Genomic DNA, 25,322 nt, shown 5'->3' with positions numbered 1-25,322 from the left:
TTATTTTTAGTTTAGTCGCGTAAATAACTGTTGTATTATTTTCAAGCGTATCTATGTATACTCGTTCCTATGTGCGACGATATGAATTAAGACCAGTCATTTCGCTTTCTTGAGAATAGTAAAAGCGAACATTACGTTCGATACATGATAATTTACAGCTGGTGCATACAAGACGCGGGTAGTTCGTAAACAGCAAGTTTCTTTGTGCTGTGTACTCTCATCTTAGGCATTTCTCCTCTCGCTGCCTCTACTCTTACGCCTTTTTCCAATTTTTACACAATCAGCGAGGATCCTTTCCTTTCTATTCTCTTTTTAAATCGTATAATCCCGTATAACAATATATAATAACATCTAAATTTAATTTTATAAAGAAAAATAAAATTTCCATAGAATAAAAATTATTTTCTATAAAATATAATTTTAGTATCTTTTTATATGTAGTATTTTGTGGTGTTCTTTTATATATTTTTAAAATTTTTATTTCTATTTTAATTATTAAGATTTTCGCGTGTTTCTGTTGTAAAAGGAACTTCTTTCTTGACTTTCTCGTGCGTCTGTACCGAAGAAAAGTGGACCGCGTAGCTCAGAAGTCATCACGCGCGATCATCCTCGACACACACGCGTGCGTGTCGCGAGTACGCACAGCGTCTCAGTCGTTATTATTATTCCAACAGTAATCCGCTTCGAATCCCGACCTAAACCATTGATTTGCTCTTGTTGCGCTACTGTATCCATTTGTGTCTCTCATTCTTCATCTCTTGTTCCTTCTCAACTCATCTTGGCGAGTCCATTATGTGCCATGTGATTTTTTTCTCGCTATACAATTTACTAGCACAAGTTTTGATTTTATTTACCTATGGAATCATCTTAAATATCTTTTTCAATTTTTTACAAATCACATTATTAGTAATATCAAATACATTGGATATAATATAGAAAAAAAAATATCAATGCATGCTTTTGACGCGCGATATAATAGAGATTACTCTCATCATGATTTATTTCGCTCGAAACAAATTTTAAGAGGTCACGATCTGTCCCGACATATGTATCGGAATCTCCTGTTGTATAATCATCATCTATGAATAGTTTCTGAATAAGCTTGAGCATATATGGATGAGATAAAATCGTGATCAAATAAATTGACAAGCAGAAAAACTTAACATTTTATTTATTAGAGAAAATCTGGTTATACAAAGGAATCATTAACTGTCCGTTGAATTTTCGTGACTTTAAACTTTACTCGTATTAAGGAATTATCTTAAAATAAAGATTGAAATTAGATTAAAAACAAAAGAAAATAATTTTCTAACGTCGACAGAAAAGATCAACATAATTTAACATAAGACAAAGGAGATTAGTTTTTTTCAAGCAAATTGCAAATCTTTTTATGCATCATTTTATTTTTCTTGATCGACTTTAAGTTACAGTGACCAGCATGTCCGTACCCTTTCGTTGAGCCTCAGTGATGGCTTATCAGTTCCTATCTTGTACAAACACGTTTCACCTGGTCTCGGACAGTCACGGCCCACGCCATTTTCTACCGGCGCTGCCCACGTTCTTTCGTAACAACGTTTCACGAGACCACTTTATCTCTTACGCTTCGTCTTTCATCTCTTGCCCCCCTCCGTCGATAGATTGGCTCGATGCTTCCGTACGCTGGTAACCAGGAGCCAATACCGGTGTAATTTCGGCGAGGGCAACTTTTTACGCGATACATGAAAAGAAAAAGAACCGGGTATAAGCCTCACTTCTGCCATTATATTTATACCGAACAATTTATCTTGCTATATTATAATCCACAGACACGGAACATTTTATTAATCTTTTCACAAAATACTAAAAGATATAAAACAAATAACTAATTTTTTTTATCTTATATTTCTTTTCATCAAACATCGATCTCATCGAGCGAATGGCACAAACGCAGGTATCGCTTTAGGAAGATACTTGCTAATTACAATATTTCTTTTTTCAAATAAGAATTTTATAAGAATATTTTGTTGTTGCTCTAATTAAGATTTCAAATCAAGTTTCTGTCGCATGGAGTATATTGATACAGCGTTCTTAACTAATTATCTTATTTAGTTCAATTATTTTTTGATATATTCGATTCGCATAAAATCTACCGAGCTTTTGAAATTCACATAAGAAAAGATGCCAGAGATCTTTTTAAATTAAGCTTTACATTCTTTTTTTTATTTTGAATATATTTTGATTGCGATGACATAAACATATGATGAAATTATATGTACGATACATAAAAATTATTATTTGTACGATATATGTGAAAAATAATTATTTAGCAATAATTTTATGAGTGCCCCAAATAAATGTTTTACGTGTTAAATGTAGCATTTTAGCCACTTTCGCGACAACTAAGACCGCGTGCGTCAATCCTTTCACTGCGGCAGACTCCTAAAGATCGTCTTCTATAAAGCGTCTTCGAGGTAAGACGATCAGATTACTTTGTATGTGGAATTTCGCGCGTAGACTGGGCCGCGTCCGTAATCCGGACTTATGATCCCGTGAGATGCCTGGGCGTGCTTTAATATGATTTAAACCCACCGCCGTACCGGCTACCGTATTACGATACGCGTCTCTCGGACTTCTCTCGTCGGCGCTTTCTCGTGGGGCCATCCGCGGGCGGCAGCAGTCCTTGAGCAGAGGCCGCGGGAACTGAAAAGAGAAAGAAAGAGACAGAGAAGAAGAGAGAGATACCTATACGCGTGCGTACACACGCAAGAAAGTGGCGTAAAATACGCAGGCGAGGCACGAGTTTTTGCCGGCACTGACCGGCCGATCGTCTTTGAATTTTAAGCGTTACCTGCTCCCCGAGAAACCGACGAGAGCATCGTTGAAACTGCAACGCGAGAGTCAAACTACAATTAAATATTAAAATTGATATTTATACAGAATAAAGTAAAATCCTTTTACACCAAAAGGACTCATTGACATATTAATAAACTAAATAGAGATCTAATATATCTAACAATAAGAGATTTTTGGCACTATTAAATATAAAAAATCTATATATCTATATTTTTTAAATGAAGATATTTAATAGAGAAACACAATCGATATTTCCTGATGTTTACTGAAAAATTAAATTACAATTTTATTTATTACTTATTTATAATTAATCCCGATAAAACCTTAAATCTTCTTAAAAACTTGGGAGCAAAATAAAAAGATATAATATTATATTGTGCGTCGGCGTTTCGTTCGAAACAAAACGAGAGGAAGCTTCGCAATTGCTACGACAGTCGGCATTGTTCACCTCGTTTCTGGTCCTTCGTCCTCCGCTCATTGTCTACTTCTCTTTATGTTCTGCTGGTCGCTTTGACGAAGCCGCCTCGGTGCAAGAAAACCGGCACGGGGCAACGTACACATCAGGTACCTCACTGCGAAAGCCCGCAAAAGTGACAAGGCCCCGACAATTATAACGGATGGCGCAAAAAAATGGCGCCGTGGTACGGAAGGTCGGTTGGACGACCGGCCGAGTCGGCTACCGTTTCTCCCCTTTCGCCAGCAACTTTTAAGTGTGTATATCAGGCAGCCCTCTGATGATTAATCGCGGGTATCACGGTGAATCTCGACCGTCAACTCTCTCGAAATCACTCGAGTTTGTTCGACGGCGATACTCGATCTGAAACTGTTATATACATCATTGTTGATAAATAATATCAAGTGCATATGTTTGATGAAAATACAAGTCAAAATAAATAGGGAGATAGTTGACAAGTTTAATATTAAAATATCAATTTAATATAAATTTTAAAATAAAATATTATTTCCATTTTTTTTAGTTAATAAATAAAGACTCGTTCTGGCACGAAATAACAAACGCGTCTTGTGAGATAAATTGAATTTTTAACGCAAATAATAATGATTAAACTAAATTTTTCAAAGAGATTATTCGCCACCTGTATTAGTGAGTACGCTGGAGATGTAATCGTAAATGAAAAAAGATCAGATTCGCTTGTACGTTTATCGTAAAATCATAAACACGAATCAATTATACGCGGTAAAATTACCTGAAATTCAAGCCTGTAATTACCGCAAGCACATCACTGATTAATTTTAAAGTCTCTAATTACAAAATTGCCAATTAATCGTTCGTCGACTTATGCCGATCAACTTGATCTTCGGCTGCCGTGAAATTTTAAAGATGCTCTCAGACGTAAAAATGTTAAGGTACCTATATGAGAGAAAAAGGAAAGTTAAAAATAAATATATATTTATAATAAAGATACTTAAATATTTTAAAAAATTACGTTACAAAAAAGAGAATGATTTCTAAATCTATATTTAATATAGCAAAATAAAATGTCATATAATTAAATCTTATATGTTTATTATTTCACACGTAAAAATTGTAAGAATAAATGTTTTTTCGCCTATAATAAATGATACTGTTTTGAGTAGTATATGCCATCTAGTGATTGTAAAAGATGATAGGATTAAGAGTACAGGAACTCGCTAGATAACTTTTTCTCACTTCAATGTCTGTGTTCTAGAACATATTTTCTAATTTATACGATGAAATCTTATTAAAGCCTCTTTAATTGCATAAAAAGATCGCAATTTAATAATTAATATAAGATTTTTATAGGTTATAAACACATATTTGTATCTCTTAAATTATACATATAATGAAAACTAATGTGTATTTACCTCTACATCTCTAAAAGCGTGGTAAATATCCGTTGCTATCATATTATTTGACTGATTGCACAAAAAAAGCATTTACAAATGCAAACAGTATTGGAAAGGTGAGAAGGAATGTGACCTGTCTGAATGTGTTGAATAGAAGAAAGGAGAAAGAGAGGTTAGAGATTTCGACTTTTATGTAACAAAGACAACACTATGTAAAAAGCGCAACTTTCTCCTTTTTAGTTGAATAAATCTATTCCTTTGTAAATAATCTTGTAAAAATAATTGATTATATTAATTTTTATTATTTTAAGATTGTAAATCATTGTTGTTGACTCAAATCAAAATTGATCTTTACACAAATATACTTGACCAATTGCGTACAATATGGCTGAGCAGTGATGATCGTTTTCGCGCCTTTTTGCGACCAAGAGACTATGAATATCAAGTGATATACCTTTTATACATATTTACATACAAATTTTCTGAGAATGTCGCTGATTGATTAGTATGCAGTATCCGTACAAGAAAGCAGCATGTCTGATAATGATATAATAGAACAGCAGAGAAAACGATCCAAGTTAACGAAGGAAATGATAATTGCAGATATTGCGTCTTCTATTGGTAAGGATTTATTGAAACTGTAAACATTTCCTTACGAGGTTTTTATGACACAGTTTGATGTAGAAAGAAAGAATAATGAGAATAAAATAAAGGCACTGGATGAAGATGAGCTATAGAAAAAAAACTAGCTCTTTTTAGAAAATTTTTATAGATTAAAAACTTTTTCTTATGATCAAAAAACTTGAGACTACATGTTTTAATAAGTAATATTTTGTTATGTGTTAAAATGTGATATTTTTTTGTTTAGGTCACATAGCCAAATCTATTGAATCTATGAGTGCGACTTACAGCGAGATGTTACGGATTAATAAGAATGTTGTCACATATGTACAAAAGATTGAAAAACGTGAGAAAGAAATGAATCAGATTGTAGCAGATGTAGAACATACATCCACTAAAGAGAAACAATAACTGGTATAATGGTTGTATTTATCTCATATTGCTTGTGTTCAAGATATACTCCCTCACTGCAGTTTCTGGTATGTCATCACTCTTAAAACCTAAATTTATATTTAACAAGAAGAGTACATATATAGTTTTTGCTTTGACAATTCAAAACAGCAGTGAGAAGCCTTAATACTAAGAATTTTATGTTATAATGACTTAGATATAACTATTTATTAACAAATATATATGTAAGCAAAAGTCTTGTGTATGATATCATAAATTTATTGTCATGTGTATATCATGTGCAATAAGTATAGTAAATAATAATTATTTCTTATTTTATCATTATAATAATAAATATAAGAACAATAAGTTTATGATATAAATAACATTGAAGATTATATTTTTATGGACATTTCTTTTCTTATTATATCACAATATATTCTTGATCTTATCCAACAGTAAATACATAATAGCTTAACCTTGGAACTAGGAAAGTCTGTATCACTCTACCGTGCCATGGAAATATAATCACAAAATGTAATATTTCTTATACTATTAGATCGCAAACTTGGCAATGTCTATTATTATATTACTTTATGCATTGCGAACGCACCAATACTGAATGTTTATAAATTCTGTAATATATTTTTCATCACGATGAAATTACAATCTAATGAAAGGACGAATAAAATAATTTGCTCTTCCAGTTCCTAGGCATCGAATTAATGACAAGTCTTGTCTGTGTAAGAATAACAAAAAGAATAACAAAGTGACTGTGGATATGTCTTAGCAGTCTTGTAATCCGTACGTCTGTCTCAATTCTTTGTCACTTGTATTCTGGATCTTCCTTGTGTTTTCTTCTGGGATCCAATGGGTCCAATGGGTATATCACAGGCGGCACATTTTCGGGCCGACGGTTAGAGAAATTGTAATTTGAACCTTTCGTGGATACAAATCTGTTTACTGGTCTAGACAACATTATAGGTCCACATCTGGAACATATTTACAGTTACGTTGCGAATAATTGCAGGATAAATACCGTAATTTTGCGATCAAACTGTGCATGAACCGAAAGGATAGTGTAAGTTGCCATTTACATATATTTAATTTCAGTTTTTCAATTTATTGTCATTTTGCGTCATTATTTTTCAAAAGTTTCTTTAAAGTGGCAGTCATTGTGTTAGTAAAGTACAAAACATTCCACCTTAATTACATGTTAGTTAAGTTACATGCTAGTTACGTATATATATCATGAGATATAACATCATTTTAGTAATTAGGATGCGAGGAAACGACACATTCTTATAAATAGAAGCGAGTTTTTATTTCGCTTGAAGAAAAAATTTCAAATAGCATAAAGAGAGAAAGAGAAATCGAAAATAATTTAACTCGCGTGCGAAAAGGACCCCGTGCAAAAGGAAAGTACAAACATAGGATGCATGATATAGATTCATGGATAAGGCATGAGACTTGCAAAAATTTCGTGCAGAACCAAATGGATGGCCGAAATAAGTCGAGAATACTTCGGCGAATAGATCGGTGCGTTCGCATGGTTTACAAGTCATGACACAATAGTAGAGTGCAGTGAAAAGAGGAAACCGCCTTATTCCTCTAGAAGATCCCTCTATTCTATCCGTTCACACCTGCACGTGTTGTAGTTGAAGTAATATCCGGTGCTGCAAGGCTCGATAGTTCTGCATGAGCAAATGCAAAGATCCGGGTTCCATATCTTTGTGTCGTTATTCTTTCGGCACTTCTCCGCCTCATCGACGTTGTCGCAGACACATTTGCAATTGTGTGGCTCGTAATGCTGTTTTTCGTTGCAATGCTACGGTAAAAAGCGATGTATGAATCATCGACGAAAAGAATGTCAACACTTTGCGCGCGCGCTTAAATACGATTAAATTTTGCTTGTCCAACGCATTGACATACTTCACGATCGTCCTCACGTTGCAAGGAAGCGTCAATTGTAATACGTAATCAACGAAATTGAGAAATTGTCGAAGCTTATTTTGGTTTAAATATCGCATTGTACATTACGCGCGTCATAAATGCCTCAAAGCATAATATTAATTTGTTAAAAATATACACTTCTTAAACTGAAATTTTTTATATCTCATAATGAATCTTGCATTTAAAGGACAAACGAGATGAAGATGCACGTGTAAAAAATGATTCACGCTTTCAGATCGCCTATTACTTCTGTTTTTAATGTATTTTCATGCATTGTTGGGATACTTGAAACACGAGAGGAATTTGTATTCTTTTCAGTCGACTAGATGACGTAAATCGCTCTCACGTACGTATGTCACATGAAAAACACTACAATGAAATACGATGTGTGAGGTGCGAAACTTGCAAACCGCGCGGCCCAGTTAAGCAGGAAGGCGCCGATTATCCGCCAATTATCGGTTGTCATCAAATTACCTCCTCTTTGATTCTGCAGTCACACTTGCATTTAGTGTGCTCCTCCAACGGCACAATTCGCCGACCTGCGTAACTCATTTCATCCAGTGACGCCACGACCACCTAAAGACGACAGAGACAAACAAATAAAAAATGTTCAACAATTATTGCTTTCTCTCGAGTTGTCTGCTTATAATAATAGGCGCGTTCTCTTTCGCATTTTTAAATTCCATGACGATCGATTACCTCGAAGTTTCGGATCTCCATGGCTGTTGGCTGGCACGAGAGCAAGGAACTACCGCAACAACCGCCGCATCTTTTGATTCGTGTGCAGGGTGGGAAGATAATCGTTGAAGGATCGTCGTCCAGTTTTAGAGAAACGGGTTGCAATTCGGGCATACATTTGGCCGGTGTCGCTCTCTCTGCGTTCGATCGTTCCACGCCTCCGCCAAATCTACCTGAAATTTTCGTTTGTATTCTATCAAATCTAGCTGAAAAAAATTTCAATCTTAGAGATGTTATGAATAGTAATTTTCAAATAGGTAACGTTAGATTTTTTTGTGTATGTAAACATTTCGTGTTATTATGAAACTTTGGATAGGGTAATGTCAACAAAACAGTATCTAGTCTAACAACGGTATAATAAGTAACATCGTGTTAAAATAAGCAGTTCCTTGAACGATATAAGCAAAATTAGGCGATATTAAGTTTTCTGTAGGTGTTCACGTTATCTTTTTCGAGCGCAAAGATGACCGATGAATGTGCCCAAGCGATCTCAGTCGCAAATCATTATTTCATGTTGGCCGATAGAATGATTCCCGGTTTAAAGAATCATCTTGCAAAAAATGTGGTGCTCGAGTGGTTTGGAAAAAAAATTACAGGGAAAAAAGATGTAGCTGCTTTTATTACGTCCTATCGAATAAAATGCTTTCATACATTTGACGACATTAAGCCAACTTTGAATATCGCCACTTTGGAGAAACAATCGAATCGGTGAGAATATTAAAATGATAAATTGCGCATTCTCATAGCTTTTTCTAAAAATTAATATATTTACAAAAATTAATATATTCAACCTATATATATATATATATATATATATATTTAGTTCTTAATTCATTTAAAAACTTAACATTTTATATTAGATAAAGATGATTTGACGACAATTTTTTTTTCGCGTAGGTTGAGAGAATCTTTAGATCAAAACGCTAGCAATAAGTGTGAAACCCACACAAGTTATTGTTCTCATAAAGAATTAACTCGCTGCTCACACGAGACTGAAATGTCAACGAACCATGAAAACGCAATAGATTCTAATCAGGAAAGTAATGGAAACAATGCAATTTCCGTACATAAGAATGACTGTAATATTGGAAAGCATACGTATGAATTGGAAATAATGACAGCTTGTAATGATGCGAATGTCAATGTTGACGTGAATACAAATATTAAAGCGAATAAAAATGAAATTACTGAAAATGCAATCGCTAACATGGATGATGAAAGTGATAATCTTAACAAGAACGATTTCTGTAATCTTTTCGAGCCCGAGATTACGTGTCAGACTATCATCGAGAAGATACAGAACATTAATAGGACAGAATTGAAAGAGGAAATGGCACCAACCATCAGAGCCATCAACAGAGAGTGTGGTCAAGGAGATGGACCTGTTATTGTTGAAGCTAGTACGATTAAGTACCTGGAGGCAAATGGAACAGTAAAATTTTTACAAATAAATATACCAGAAGGTAATATAGATATTCGAAAGGTTGAATACATATAGTATAAATATTCGAAAAGGTAGCATTAGAAATCAATTAAAAAAAAAAAAATAATTGAAATGTTTTGAGATAATGTTTTATTATATTAAAAAATCAAATATAAGACAATAATAAGACAATAATAATTATATGACAACTAATTAAAGTATATTTAAAATTAAAATATTTTTACAAAAAAGCTTTATATTTATAAAATATTATAAATTAAATTATAAAAAAATAAATTGTATGTAGATTCATAAAAATTATTTTTATAGATTTTTATAGACAATATTTTATCTAGTAAATATTATCTAATATTTATTTAAATACTAGACAGATATTGATTAAAGCAAATTTATATGATTAAAATACACTAAACTATATAAAAATAAAATAAAACTATATTAAAATAAAATATTATATTAACTAAATTTCAGATTCTCTATTTTTATATCATTGGACAAAAGATTGGAAAAGGAAGAATTGGGATAAAAAATGCAAATTACAGATTGCATATTCACTTTTAATCGATAATAAATCTTCGAAAATTGTCAAAAAATGCATGCAAAAAAATATTCTTTCCGCTAGTCATTTAAATAAAATACAAAAAAATAAATTGCCAAGTTTAGAAGAGGTGATGCAAAATAGAAAATTAATACCGGACCAAAATTATTTTAAAGGTTATTTGCAACCCTTAAATTTTTCAAAAGATCGCGAAGAATTTCTGAAAATTTTCAAAACTGAGATGCAAGAGAAATTCAACACACAATCTTGCGCGCGTTACGAGAAAAATAAATTGATTTTGGACTACCCAAATAAAAAATCACGTTTTAATATCATGTATCAGATTCACATGATCGTTTATACAGAAGTTAAACAATATGAACCTGTTAAACAAGAAATAGCAGACGCAGAATGAACCTTGTACATAAATTTGTGCAATTGAATGGTGTTTGTATTTGTAACTATAGTATTAATGAAACGGATTAATCGGTCGGACACGCTTTGGCGAATTTGTATTCATTATAATAAAAGACTATATCCTGCGTTAATCGAAAGAGCTTGTAACATATATTTTTCAAATAGCATTGCATCGAAAGTATAAGAGCGCATATCATCTAGGTGAATTTACAGGATGATCTTAGTATACATTTGATAACTACGCGTTGTGTAAACAGTATAGCAATTAAGACATACCGCCGCAACTTAATTTATATTTCTGCTTATTGTTAGGAAAATATTGATTTTATCATGATCGTAGTGTCTTTATTTGCATCTCGATAAACGATTATTTTTTTTATAATGATTACATTAAATTGCGCACATGACTATGCGATATTGAGAAACGCACATAATTGATGATATCAATATATTTTCGAACTTTTAAAAGATTGCATGACAATATATTTTTTAATTTTTGTAACAATAATAAGTTGAGACAATAGATTTTAATATTTATGCTCTTTCATTCAATAAAATAGAATTTGCAATAAATAGATCCCAATTTGTTTTATACTTTTACAATACGATCACTTTTTCAAAATTATTATATATCATTGATACATGAAAAATGAATTGATAGTGAATTGAACTTACTGCTTAATGTAGATTTCTTTTCATCCTCTGGAACGCCTCGAAGTAGCTGCAAAAACTCATCCGATGACTCTATGGAATTTAATTTAATGGCTAAATCGAGTGGTATCTGAAAACAAGATTTTTTTATAAGATAAGTTACGTTCGCGCGCGTGTATATGTGTTGTATATAAATGTGTTATTCTCTATAATATCTTAGTCAGCAATAATCTAATCAAAATCCGATAACGATGAAAGAATCATAAGCATGATTACCGATATATGACTAATGACAAAAACTTATGATTTTCTAGTATTTATTTTCAGATCAAAGATAAAAATTTATTAGAAGTTATTTTATTAATTTGTAATCGAGAGTCTTCTATATTATCTGTCCTATAAAATTTAATATTTAGTATTTTACTAGCAACATCAAAAATACACAATTATATATATATTTATTAAATTTTTTAGGACATGATGATTATTAGATCTTTTATTAATTCGCGACTAGCATTAATGTGTTTTTCCTGCATCAGTTATCCTGGAAAATTTAATTGCGTAAGAAAAGATAAATTTAAAATGAAAATTTCTCAAGTTTATATCGATTCTGCGCGCGATGATTAATATTCAAGATCAAAGAGAAACAGAGAAACGATAAATATTAATTCAAAGATAAACATAAAATTAAATCCTTCGATCGGGATATTCCCGCAAATTGTGAATCATTCTGTTCAATTGCGGATACTGTGTGACTAAAGAGAAAATTATCTTGGCCAAGTATAAAAATACCGGTCAATGATCTATATATTAAAAATTCTATTTTTTTTGAAAGAAATCGATTTATTCTCTTTAGCTATTTCATTTTTGCATTTAAATTGAAGTAAATTTTAATATATATGTATATGTGTTTTTGTTACTTTAAAAGTAATTATAATATAGAATAATCTTAAATTTTTTATAATGAATTATAATAAAGAAGGACATCGTGTAAAAATGAAAAATATAGAATTTTATAATATGTGGCATATTCTACAAGAAATTTTATTAACTCTATCAAATGATTCTTTAGTTTCAATTATCCTATAAAAAAATTACTGGATTTTCGATGTTTATATTAAATTGACATATTCCACATTGATAAATATCTACGGATAAAAGAAAGTATAGTAAGTTTGGGACATTGCATAGCTATGCTATTAGTCATTGATAGCCATTGCTTTGAATAGGTGCGAAATCTTAGCTTTCGATATATGATTCAAACAGGTTCTCAAACTGGTCGGATCGCTGTTATACTACATAGCGAAAAAAAGTTGAGCATATTCGCATGTCTTATATTAATCTATTATTAAAGCAAATACTTCACGCGTTTTAAAACATTGTGTGTACTGATTTAAAAAAGACAGAGCTTAATCCAATCATAAAATACATAATTGTCGATTGGCTGGAATTTAAATTAAAAAAAAATTGCAAATTTGTCAAGGAATGCGCTTCAAAATTTAATACAAATCTTATAAAACATTATCTGCAGGAAATAATTGCAGAAAATAACTATCTGTGTTTTCATGCAACATATAATAATGAAAATACTATAGCTTCTTTTTTATTTTGAAACAGATATTTTTTCAAGTGGCACGACAGAGTGGCGGACAGTCTTAAAAGATTTGAAAGCAACAGATTGCGTTCTACGATTTGCATAATCGAGAAATATTGCGCGATCGATGGCATTATACTTTCTAGGAATGATAATCCTTTTGATGCAAGAAATTGCGAGAAATTTTGAATCCGTTCTCTGAGTGTTTATCGGCCTTCGATATTCCACATGAGATACCAAACTCACAGGTATCGATAACCTTGAAATGAAACCTCAAATGAACGACTTTACGATAACGACCACGAACAGTCCTCTCCTTTCCTCTTGGGATAGCGCTGTTTGCGACCTTGCCAAGAAGCAAGGCCTTACACTTAACGCTTAGGCGCCGTTATGTTTTATTGAGCATTCTTGATTTCACTACTGACTCAGCCGCGATGATATTATAATTATCATGTTATAATTATCATTATCGGGAATAACGTTTAGCCGGCCTCCAAGATAACTATACAAACTAATAATTATACTATTGTAAGAATTTTTCTTCTAAGCAAGTTGCTTATTCAGTTATTTTTTCAGTTGCACGAACTCATTATCATAAGTGCTGTATTTTTACACGCCTAGATTTTTTCTCTCTTTTTCTCTCTCTCTCTCTCTCAACTAGATTATTTATTATCTTTTATTTTTGTTCTTCACTTTAGCAATCCGCGTATCGTGTACAAAATAGTGATAGAGTTACCGATAGCGATAACGAGCTAATCGATCAAGTATTTGCACAATTGCATACAAGGTGAGATGATGTATCGGCTTTACGACGAGCTGCGAATGTCGTGCCGCGACTCACAAGCGAGTCGATTGAGCGCGTTGCGATATTATTTCACTAGAGAATATCCTCGACATTAGCAAATTCGGCCTTCGACGTCATTTCGGTCTCTGCGGAATCTTGGAATCGAAGGTGTTGCGACGCGCACCGTATGTTATTTTAATTCAATTGCCTTATGTTTCAATCTTTAATTTTTTTTTACAACTTTACACACAACTATGTAACATATGAATGGGGAGATAGAGATTTCCCATTTTTTTCAATTAAATTATTATGTTTTTTTTTTTTTATATTAAAGAATAATTATTCGTCTGCGATTTTTACTTTTCGGTCACGTTTGATTCAAAAGTAAATAGAAAATGATATCTGATGAATTAAATCTAATCTGATAAATTTAATTTAATTTATATTTTGAATAACTCGAATTAATTTAATGCGACACAACAAGAATCAATGTGTACCAATTTACCAGCGTATCGCTGTCATCCGCGGAACCCTCCACGGGTTCATTATCAAGGGCCCTCGATCTCGAGCCGATTGGCCCGGGAAAGATTATATGATCGGGATTGCCATGATACTGAGTGCTAACCTGTCCCACGACGAATCCGCCGCAAACGATCGCGAGAATGAATATTCTCGCGCCGAAATAAAACAGCTGATTGTCAAACGATGCGTCGAAATGCAATTGCATTTTCTGTCGTCTAATTCCGTGGAGATTTTTATCTATCTCTATACACTCTCTTTATACAAGCAGCACACAAAGATTCGCGTCAATATCGGTGATATAATGATATAGAGATTACGTCGACGATTATTATTATTCGATCATTATCCGCAATTATACGATTCTCTTCGTGACTGATCTACGAGTCGGCTTTTTGTATCTTTGCACTGAGTCTTCCGAGTCTTCTTTGCGCGATAACCACTTGTCCTGAGACACACCTGTGCGTTCCAAGTGCTCGCGCCGCGATCGACTGATGAGACGAAACATGCTCGCGCGTATTTCTTGACTCACGCACACGCGTGCAAGCGAGCGACGCGCATTGTGAGCGCACGAATCGCAGCGGAGATAAGCGGCGTGACTTTTTCGCGTAACGCGGCGTTCGTTTCTCGATCGGAAACGTGTATCACCACGAAATTGCATGAAAATACGCGATGTAGCATCTCTTGCATAATCCCCGGAAAATCCTATCCTGCGAATTTGTACGATCCGAAAAGACGGGCGATGAAATAATAAAAAGTTGATTCTACTAGTCTATTATTCGTTTACTATATTTTGATGTCACACGTACGTTTATCGTACATATTTCTTTTTTATATGTATTCTTTAAATCTAATTCTTTACATTGTATTATTAGAGTTCTTAAAAGAATAATGTAACGATACATTCCATACAAGTTTTTTTTGGGCACTCTGTATATTTACCGCAGAACGTGTCTTTTCTCATATCAATCTTGTCAGAGTGTACATACATATACATACATGTGAGTTTCTTTTTTGTATTAATAATATCTTATATTTAATAGAGATTAGTAGGTATTACAAAAGAAATTTCAAAGTATCCACACTTATAAATAATAGTTATAATTTACTATTACACTATGATGTAAAATAATGTAATGCAATAAACATAATTTTTTTTTAAACTGGGATAGCAATTTGTGGGTATGTGTGTGTGTGTGTGTGAAGGAACATACAAGTAGGCGTTTAAATTTGCATATAGAATTGATTTAATCTGAGAGTTAGTTTTCATAACATTACACCTCAAGGTAATGTGCGGAAAATCTCAATTGTCCAATGATGCAGTCACTTACATAAAGTACAAGTGGGGTAGAAATTTGCAAAATAATTTACATGATATAATAATTCTCTGCAATATAAAATCAGAAAAAGAGGAGAGAGAGAGAGAGAGAGAGAGAGAGAGAGAGAGAGAGAATTAATGTGAGCGAGGTTATGAATCAGTATTTTATTGTACATCTAAGAAAAATAGAAATATATTATATAATATATGTGAAAAATATATTCATTAAAATATATAATAAACAATGTGTATAGCAAAAAATAAATTTTTATTTTTTTTATATTATATATATATATTACAGTATAAAGTCAATAAGAAAAAATATTAAAACATTTTTTAAACTATTTTGTAATATTTCATATTTTTAAAATAATCATGTTATATAACAACTCTGTAATGTATATGAAAAATGTTATATATCATAAATATAACAATGTTACATTGCAGTTATGTTCGATGTAATAACAAAATGTAAAATCTTTCATTTGTTATACTCATGATATATTGCAGTTATATAACATACAAATAACTTGTGTTATATTATTTGTTATTTCCATGTTATATTGCTGCAACAAATGGTATTTACTAGGTTTGTTTTTGCAGGTGTATGCTCGTAAGATAATCAAGATGATAATCAAAGATGATTTACTTACCAAACGATAAAATTTGACTAAATAATCTATTTACTTTCGTACAGGTAGCGCTGGTAATCATATTTTTATTTATATATTATTATTTATATTTATATATTGTTTATATATATTTGTATTATATATTGTTAAATTAATATTTCACAGGCTTATAATATACGTATATGTATATCGTAATAATTTTCTTTTTGAATAACTATCTATTATTATTATCAAAAGCCGGCTGTTTTTTTACAATATATATTTCGTTAATTCCCTTTGAAAAATTCTCGAGATTATCTGAATTATTGCGATTAATTCACTGTTTAGACCGTTTGCAATATTTACTTAAATATTTTCAACTGTATTCTTACGTTGAACCGTTTGAAGTTCGCTCCTATTTCAATTGCTGTCGATCGCGATCGCGGGCGATCGTGAAACGCGTGGCGTCAAGTGTAGAGTCAAGTCGCGCTTCAAATCGCTCCGTATTTCTCGCAGTTATTATTGCGTAAAAGTGAATCTGTGACGCGAACGATTATCGCGAGTGTCTTCCGTACTGTCGTGCATTCATCATGTGTCAAATATCGCGTATAAATCGTTATTATACATTAATAATAATCGAAAAAAATAGGCCAGGCGCCTACCATTTCTTGTATAGGCCGTGTTCCAAAATTCACTGCCAGTACCGAACATCGTTCACCGCGAAATATAGATTTCCAGTACTGGCAGTGAATTTTGGAACACAGCCTATACAAGAATCGCCATATTGTTTTTCAAAGTAACGACTCGCGTCGCGACGCACCGATCGTTTTCGCATCGCTCCGTGTTCTCTTTTGCGACTGTAAAGGTTTAAAGTGATTTCGCGCAAAATAATTTATTACGGGTGTCTTTTATAATGAGGGACATTGTTAATTGCAATGCATCGAGCATATAATCGCTGTTAATATCGTTAATATCGTAATTTTGAAAGTAACGGTTTCGTGTGCCCGTGTGTCTGGACGAAATGTTCCCGGTCATCTTTGCATAATGCACTATTTTCGCAGTGCACGGAAAATGCAGTTGGCGCATCATCAGATATACGTATGTACCTTTAATTTTTTGTATTAATATTTCTTTCTTTAATATATGAACAAGATAGAAAAGCAGGTATATGTGGATCGGTATTCTTTCAAAATAAGGTTTGTAATGTTTGTAAGGTACATGTGTAAGTATATATGTGTGTCGCAATTTGGCGCGCTTGCGCACGAAAATACTTGTGTGCTTTTACTGAAATAATGTTACCGACAATCGGCTTTACCTTAGCAGCTACTTTATGTTACCATTGCATGCTTATATAATTACAATATTACCGACAGTTAGACTCACTTGATTACTTTATCATTATACTATTTCGTCGAGTCGCTAGATAAACTACAAAAGGTAAAAGAGTAGGACTTTAATAAAATTGAAAATATAATGTTGGTATTTGCAAACAAGCCAGAATTTCGAATTCTCATATAATATAACAACTAATATTTCAAAATGTAAAATAATGTTTCAAAAAGTACGTAAATATTAATTAATTTGCCATTAGAAAAAACTCTCAACAGATATTCAAATATGTTTTTTACAAACATTAATATAATATGTTAGAAACAATATATTATATATATATTTATATGTGAAGAAATTAACCACAAAAAGTTATTTTTTTTCTAGAATTATTATGTGTGTGTTTATTAAAATATAATACTTTATACACAAAATTTACATAATATTAATACTAATTAAAAAAGCATATTGCTGATTTTTCTTGTAGCAGATGATAATTGTTTAATATCTCTTAAAGCGGTTTTTTTCAAATACATAGTACTGTAAATATATATATGCAGAGAAGAATATTCATTTTAAATCTTCTTTTAAACAATACAGTGATGTTGCATTGTTCTATAATTAAACAAAATAATTAATTATTAGTTTGCTTATTTTAATATATATATATATATATATATATATATATATATATATATATATACATATAAATTCTCTAATTTACAAAATATTATGGAATATATACTTACTCTGTGTAAGAAGTACGTCATAAGTTACGAAATTTTTTAAAATGTCAAAATTTTTCTGCATCCTCCAGTACGAATGGGCCTATAGCCTGGCGGACATTTCGTCTGTATTCGATTTCTATTAGGAATTGTTAACGGCCATCCCTCACACGCGAATATCAATATTATTGACATGAGAAACAGTAGAAACAAACGTGTTGGTGCCATTATTACCAGCACTATCTCCAATCTTTCAAATTGCAAATTGGATTAACGATGAACACACAGGATTAAATAAACTAGTGTTAAAATAATTTTTCTTTTTTGGAACGTATGTGTATATGCTTACAGCATCAAAATGCTAATAACGACTGATTTCTATAGTACATATATTTATATACAACTTAAATCTCATTAGTGTGGTTTTCCGCCTCCTTTCTGTTTTGTCACCGTTAATTTGCGGTTTAAATCATATCATGATTGCTTGCACACAAGCTTTTACTCGAAACTTCCGCAACGCGATAAAGTATTGAGAATAATTGTGCACTTATATTCGAGATTTATACATTATAGATAAATCATGAGTCAGTGGAAATACAAGCGATAAGAAATATATATAATATATATAATATATATAAATGTATTTGAAATGTCTTATTCATTCTATGGCCTATATATGACGATTTAAAGCACATATGTATACACATACATATATTATATGTTTATTATTTATTTTATATACTTTAGTGTTTTTTTTCTATTTCAAAAATTATGTAAACTTAAATATAAAATTATATTTTATTTATATAAATTTAATTTAATTAATATTTTTGATTATCTTTTGGCCAAGAAAGATTTAATCTCCAAATTATTTTGCGGACATTGAAATATTAGTCACAATTATTTTTTAATGTTAAATATTATTTTTAATACTTGATAATATTTTATTAAGTTATGAGTTTTTTTATTTAAAATTAAAATATATTTTATTTGTGAAAATTATTATATGGGATAAAATAAATCAGCTGATAAAATTTCAATATTTTTAATTATTATTATAATTGACAATTCAAGAGATTTTATGTGTCACAATATAGAGAGATCTTATATATTATATATTATTATATATTTAAGTAAATATTTTAAAAATATATAAATATATAATTTTCATTAATTATTATTAATCTTTATATATAATCTTTTTTTTTTTAATTAGGACATATTTTCACGATTAATAGTGATTACCAATTATGAAAGATTTTAAAGCACGCTTTAAATATTTCACACACATAGATTTTAGACACAATATATAATTATTAAATTTATTAATAGTTTTATACACATGGATTTCACACACATGCGATGTTAGGAAATGTCGGAAATAAGAACTATGGAATATACGTGGAAATAGGAAACCACTATAAATAAACGTTGAGCAATTTATTGCATATTTAAGTTAGACGAGCATTAGAGGAAATCGATAAAAGGTGATAATTATGTACATCAATACAGACGAGTGTAAGAATATTTGATGATTCGAATGGCTTCTCACAAATAAAATTAACTTGAAAGTGTTATACGTCATCAGAATTATTTACGTCATACCGCAAGCAATTAGATATGAATATGAATATGTCTGACGTCAATGTAACAACTCAATTATTTCCAAATTAAAAAGAGAAAAATTAGAAAAATAGAATATAATATAAATACAATTTTAATACACAAATTTGCAGTATTTATTATTTTCATTAAATATGTAATACTATTTATAAAAATGATATTATTTTTAATATTTATTTGTGATACGTGATAATATCAAGTTTTGCTTAATTTTAATCTCTTCTAATAATAGAAATGATGTATCTTTTGCAATATACGTATTACTCGCAAAGAGTGATATTTTCCCTCAAATAGCTTTTATTTCTCTCTTACTTAGATTTTACTATGAATTAATTGACGATGTGCAATTTTCCACTCTAATTTTAATGAATATTAATGAATTTTGCATAAAAAGATCATTGTTGATGTATTAATCATTGTAATATTAATCAGTATTGATGTCCATTATAATCGATCCATGAAACATTCTTGTTGCCTTGTGATGTGCTTGAATTGATCGCGCTTGTGCTCACCATTGACAGGAAGAAAAATAGCGCTATTACGTATGTTACGAGTGATAAAAGTTTCATGATTGCATATGACTGCAATATATGTCGTGTATAATCAATAATGAAGTCTAGATTTCACTTCTTGGCAATTTGATTTGCAATCATGTTACATTTTCAATAATTGTAATTGTCACGAACATCTCTTTCCTAATTACTTTTTCAAAAATTTGAATAATAAATCGATTAATAAATCATTTTGTGAGAAGTTATTTCATGAGAAATTATACAAAAAAAATATTGTAAAGCGTAATTTCTTCACGTTTCAGAAGGTTCAGAATAATTATAGAAGCATTTTGATATGTATAAAGAGCTTTTAATAAAGTATGACATCAGTCTCGCATTGGTGACTAGCGACACTATATGGAGGTCATACTAACACTCATGCTTGAAATATAAGTGCCCTAATATTGTCAATATTCAATTCGTTGAAAATATTATTAGTTATGACATTGTTAAGTATTTCGAGTTTCATCGACCATGTCAAAGTGTGAACAGTGTAAAGCTTTCGTGTTGTAATGCGTATGCATTGCTATTAATTTATAGCCGTTTTACGTCATTATTAACTTATAGTCATTTGTAGATAGATAGACACATACAGATAGTCACTATGTAGATAGATACATATAACAGACATACAAATATAAATTATGCATCTTATGTAATTTCAATATTATTTATATAAAAAATTATACAAACATATTTTTTTTAGTAATGCCTTCTTTCTGTTATATATTTAATTAATGATTTTAATCGTTTATTGAGAGGAAAAAGGAGTGAATTCAATTAATTTGGTTTTTTTTTTACGGATAATAAAATATTAATTCTTTATTTATTCTTTAATATTAAATATAATTTTTTAATACTCCATAATTTTCATATTGGTTTTAATCATGCTTGATATAAAAATTCTACTCCTATAATAATTGACAATAAGTATATATAGCAGTAAAATAATTTAATTAACACCATCTCCATATCTTGATTATTTCGTGGGAAAATTTATAATTGATGATTCAATTTGTAGCACTTTGTGCGTTGTTAATTAATTAGATATTTCTAATGTAGATCTTCCATGTAGATTTTTCCATTGTTGTTAACCTTTAAAATATATATGATCCTCATCTCTATTTTCTTTTCGGAAATATCTTCTTTCATGAATAACATTGGTGTTTAATCTCTCAATAAAGATTCTGTAACAAAAATCAAGATTCCAACTTTAAATATAAAAGGCAATTAAAGCTTTTATTAGAGCATGCGGTAATATCAGAAAAAAGAATTATATGCACGGTGAGATGTGAAAGTAGAATGGCCGCTATAAATAAAGATTTGTTGCATATTTAAATTTGTTGGATATAAAAGAATCAATACGTGATAATAATTGTGTGCGCTGACGGACGGGTATTGTAATATTCAATGATTCTAGCGACTTTCTAGCAAAGATAATCAACTTCGGGATGTTGTATTTTATCGGAATCATATATTTACATAACACTGCAAGAAAATGCAAACGTATACTTGACGCAAATATACCATAAAAATATTATTAATAAATATAGATCAAAAAGAAGAATAGAAAGTTTGTACTATTTTGATATGCAAATTTATAACATTTATTATTTATTTATAACACATATGGTATAGTAATAAACATTTAATTAATTTAATAAAATTAATAATATAAGCACATAATATCTTGGGCAAAAAAAAGAGAATAAGATCAAAAATAATGTAGTATAGATAGACTTAAGGAAAAATTAAAATAATATGTATACATATATATTGTATATATATATATATACATTCGCAATCAAGTTAAATTATTACATAAGGATTAATTAGGCTAACAATAAAATTAAATAAAAGGCATAGATAAATAAATATCTATCTGATATAAGCATTCCTTTCTTATGACAAAATATATATTAATGCTTCTCTTATAGCGAAAAATCTCTTACCTAAAAGACAGTTCTACAGCGATTTCCAATTCTGGTCTTGTTTGGTGGACATTGTATAGGGGCTTTAATGATCGATCCTGCTTCGATTTTGGTAGTAATCTCGAAAGTTATGAATTCCTTTTGTGATACGTTCGAATCGGACGCGCGTGCGTTCGATATCGATAAGAAGAAAAATAATAATGCTATTCTGATTGCTACAGCCAATAAAAGCCTCATAGTTGCGTATGATTGCAATATACAACAGGAAATTAATAATTGAAAGCGTCTAGATTTTGCTCCCTGACTAATTCTACAATGAGATTGCAGTTTCAATTTATTGAAATTAATTACAGACTCGTAGTTGCTATAAATATTTTGTTCTTAATTTATTAATTACCTTCTCAAACATTCAAACGTAACTAATCACTCGATGAGAAATCACTACGCGAAGCAATTATGCGTAATCTTGCTACGTTTCAAAACTTTCAGAAAAATCATAAACGAAAATTTTAGTGAGTTAATGAAGAATACAATGAGTTTTGATGAAGCTTTTTTCAAATATTGCACCGACAATCGCAGCGCGATTAGCGACACTTCGCGGCGTACTAATGTTCGTGCTTCGAAAACATGTGCTCCAGAATCATTATCAGTACTCACTGGCAGGGTTTGTTAATCACGACGTGAATCGTTCGGTTTGAAATTTCATTAGATGAGCGTACGTTATTCAAACGTGAGCGATACGAAATTTAGATTCAACACGTCCCGCGATTCGAACAGCTGACTCGAACCTCGCATTTTCCGCTAGAAGGCCGCCGAGCTGCGATTGTGTATGAGACTACGTTAAGAAACTGGCGACGATTGATTTCTACTCGACGCTGTCGCCGCCACCATCGTCTTGAATCGAATGCAAACAGACTACTCGGAAACGGACGAGCGGACCAATTAAAATCGACCTTGTATTCAAACCGGCTTAAAAGGTTGCTTTATCTACGACGCAGAGTATCGACGAAGACACCAACCAGCGGCTTTATCAGCTGGCTTGTCCGGAATTTTTCATCGATTCGAGATTGCGATACCGGGAACTGCGTGATGAAATCTTGAACTTTACTTATTAGATGCTTCTCGAATCACGCGCGCGATTGACTATCATAAAGTCGATTTGCTAAAAATACGATGTTAACGGCTCGTTTTATCGAGGGATTTCCCAGAAAATTGCTTTTAAAAACAATGATATATATTAATGTACGTATAAAGAATAAAAAACGTAAAACGCGATACGCGATGATTAATTTATTAAATCACTTAGAAAGAGATGTAATAAGTAAAAAATTGTTTAATCTATATAATTTTGATATTCTTTATATTCTCGATATTTCCAATAGCTTCTTTCCCATAGCAATGAATCTATATCTGCACACGATTATCATACTTGATAAAACTAACATAGATTATTTTTTGCGATGTATAGACATTATTCAAAGTTATTTTTTTTTATACTAAATAATTAACAAAATAAAAATTTATTTCATGTTTTTACTCGCTTTTTTTACATGAAATGATTTCTTTGTCAATTTACGACTTATTGAATATTATATGCAGCTCAATGATTTGATAAAATTTTTTTTACGATATTAATATAATATTATTAACTACTTAAATAAAAATTTTTAGTTTAAAAAAGAATTAAAGGCCCTCTTAATGCATAGCGTTAAGAATAATTAAGAATAAATAGTAAACAAGGAAGAAAAATAATTTAAAAAATAATAAATTCATTAAACTAACGCACGGTTTAGTATATATAAAAACAAATTAAAAATTTATTTGTAACATTGTGATATTTAAGACTCACGTGACTTATTTGCTTTTTATTTGTCAGATTGTTAATTCACCACACCATTCTGCACTTCCCACGCCGATCGACTTGTTCGCCCGGTTGACAGAAAACTCTATTTCTTCGTGGAATAAATATTATTCTGCTCTCCATAGTAACTTGCGGTGTCGTAGTACTGTCATTCTCGTGAAAATTTAAAATTTGTGATTTTGAATTGGTGTCATCTTGCAATCCCATTAAGGGTTTGATAGAGAAGCACCAGCTACTAGCAAGGTTCTCAAAGAGGATCATTAACACAACAATCGTATAGAATGCGCGCATTCTCGGACACTAACAACTCGCGCGATGTTTAAGCCATGTTTAAATCTTAACAGTGAGTGATAACCCGATGACATTAATGATTTCACCACGATTCTTTCATCATTCAGAAAACTCTCGTAATCAATATGTGCGAATGTTTAGCACGTCGATGCTATGTAAGAAAATTGTGACAGACCTCATCAGGTTTGGATGGTACTGCTTATTGACAAAAAATATATGAAAAATATACAGCCAATGCTTTACATTTTTATATACATCAAAAGTTATACGCACGCAATATCCATTTTATTCGCGAGTATACTCGATAATGTTTGATGGCATTTTTAATAATAATTAATTGTCTTTATTGCTTGACAAAATAGATTTTTACACAGCTTTGTTATAGATTAATTTTTTTTCTGCAATATTATAACAAACTAAGTTTGTTTTAGCAAAAATTTGTTTGTAATATAACATATATTATTATGTATAACATATAATTTTGATAGAAGGTAAAAATAAAAATATTTCACAAAAAAAATAAATATTATTTCTAAGAATTTATTATGTATTTCAGTATTATAATTTAATTATCGGAAAATATTACTTTTATTTCTAGAAAAAAGAATTATCGATAACTTCTGATGTCAACATTGATGTAACATCATAAACAGATTGATGTTTATTAATAAAGCTGTCATTTTAATAAAATGCATGCACAGAATATGAAACGCAAATCGATTAATTGAGATTACTTGTCAATGTCATAGATTATTTTATCAGAGTATATATGAC

At 30.9% G+C, this 25,322-nt stretch overlaps 2 protein-coding genes and 2 long non-coding RNA genes across 8 annotated transcripts; 1 reads left to right on the top strand and 3 right to left on the bottom strand.

Annotated features, from left to right (window-relative positions):
* Positions 1 to 1,191: 1,191 nt before the first annotated feature.
* On the bottom strand, positions 1,192 to 4,816 carry LOC126849372 (uncharacterized). 3 transcript variants are annotated; one of them, XR_007687394.1, is made up of 4 exons: positions 4,678 to 4,816; positions 4,038 to 4,201; positions 2,577 to 3,655; positions 1,192 to 1,703 (listed from the first exon to the last, which is right to left on the bottom strand). It is a non-coding gene; the product is annotated as an uncharacterized LOC126849372 (long non-coding RNA). The 3 variants fall into 3 exon arrangements; XR_007687393.1 differs by lacking the exon at positions 1,192 to 1,703 and having other exon boundaries at positions 2,170 to 2,679; positions 3,281 to 3,655; XR_007687392.1 differs by lacking the exon at positions 1,192 to 1,703 and having other exon boundaries at positions 2,170 to 3,655.
* Positions 4,817 to 5,629: 813 nt separating this feature from the next.
* On the top strand, positions 5,630 to 11,412 carry LOC126849349 (uncharacterized). 2 transcript variants are annotated; one of them, XM_050591095.1, is made up of 4 exons: positions 5,630 to 5,759; positions 8,795 to 9,069; positions 9,259 to 9,824; positions 10,277 to 11,412. In XM_050591095.1, the coding sequence occupies exons 1-4, from the start codon at positions 5,700 to 5,702 to the stop codon at positions 10,756 to 10,758; spliced, it is 1,383 nt and encodes a 460-aa protein (XP_050447052.1). In that variant the 5' UTR covers positions 5,630 to 5,699; the 3' UTR covers positions 10,759 to 11,412. The 2 variants fall into 2 exon arrangements, with proteins under 2 accessions (XP_050447052.1, XP_050447053.1); XM_050591096.1 differs by having other exon boundaries at positions 5,642 to 5,759; positions 8,887 to 9,069.
* Positions 5,698 to 14,812, bottom strand: LOC126849355 (platelet-derived growth factor subunit A-like). 2 transcript variants are annotated; one of them, XM_050591106.1, is made up of 6 exons: positions 14,295 to 14,812; positions 11,436 to 11,541; positions 8,323 to 8,534; positions 8,098 to 8,199; positions 7,314 to 7,498; positions 5,698 to 6,662 (listed from the first exon to the last, which is right to left on the bottom strand). In XM_050591106.1, the coding sequence occupies exons 1-6, from the start codon at positions 14,514 to 14,516 to the stop codon at positions 6,497 to 6,499; spliced, it is 993 nt and encodes a 330-aa protein (XP_050447063.1). In that variant the 5' UTR covers positions 14,517 to 14,812; the 3' UTR covers positions 5,698 to 6,496. The 2 variants fall into 2 exon arrangements, with proteins under 2 accessions (XP_050447063.1, XP_050447064.1); XM_050591107.1 differs by having other exon boundaries at positions 14,415 to 14,812.
* Positions 14,813 to 21,287: 6,475 nt separating this feature from the next.
* LOC126849371 (uncharacterized) lies at positions 21,288 to 24,587 on the bottom strand. The gene is made up of 2 exons (XR_007687391.1): positions 24,246 to 24,587; positions 21,288 to 21,652 (listed from the first exon to the last, which is right to left on the bottom strand). It is a non-coding gene; the product is annotated as an uncharacterized LOC126849371 (long non-coding RNA).
* Between the last annotated feature and the right edge of the window lie 735 nt (positions 24,588 to 25,322).

Source organism: Cataglyphis hispanica, chromosome 4, assembly GCF_021464435.1.
Source record: "Cataglyphis hispanica isolate Lineage 1 chromosome 4, ULB_Chis1_1.0, whole genome shotgun sequence".
In the NCBI taxonomy this organism is placed as follows: domain Eukaryota; kingdom Metazoa; phylum Arthropoda; class Insecta; order Hymenoptera; family Formicidae; genus Cataglyphis; species Cataglyphis hispanica.
This window is presented reverse-complemented; position numbering and strand designations above follow the sequence as displayed.

Excerpts from the sequence above, each read along its gene's own strand:
- LOC126849355 (XM_050591106.1), bottom strand. The coding sequence starts at position 14,516 with ATGCAATTGCATTTCGACGCATCGTTTGACAATCAGCTGTTTTATTTC. Across the intron at positions 8,535-11,435 it reads AAAGAAATCTACATTAAGCA|GTAGATTTGGCGGAGGCGTG; the intron begins GTAAGTTCAATT and ends CGAAAATTTCAG. Across the intron at positions 7,499-8,097 it reads ACTGCAGAATCAAAGAGGAG|CATTGCAACGAAAAACAGCA; the intron begins GTAATTTGATGA and ends TTTTTACCGTAG.
- LOC126849349 (XM_050591095.1), top strand. The coding sequence starts at position 5,700 with ATGGTTGTATTTATCTCATATTGCTTGTGTTCAAGATATACTCCCTCA. Across the intron at positions 5,760-8,794 it reads CTCCCTCACTGCAGTTTCTG|GTGTTCACGTTATCTTTTTC; the intron begins GTATGTCATCAC and ends AGTTTTCTGTAG. Across the intron at positions 9,070-9,258 it reads TTGGAGAAACAATCGAATCG|GTTGAGAGAATCTTTAGATC; the intron begins GTGAGAATATTA and ends TTTTTCGCGTAG.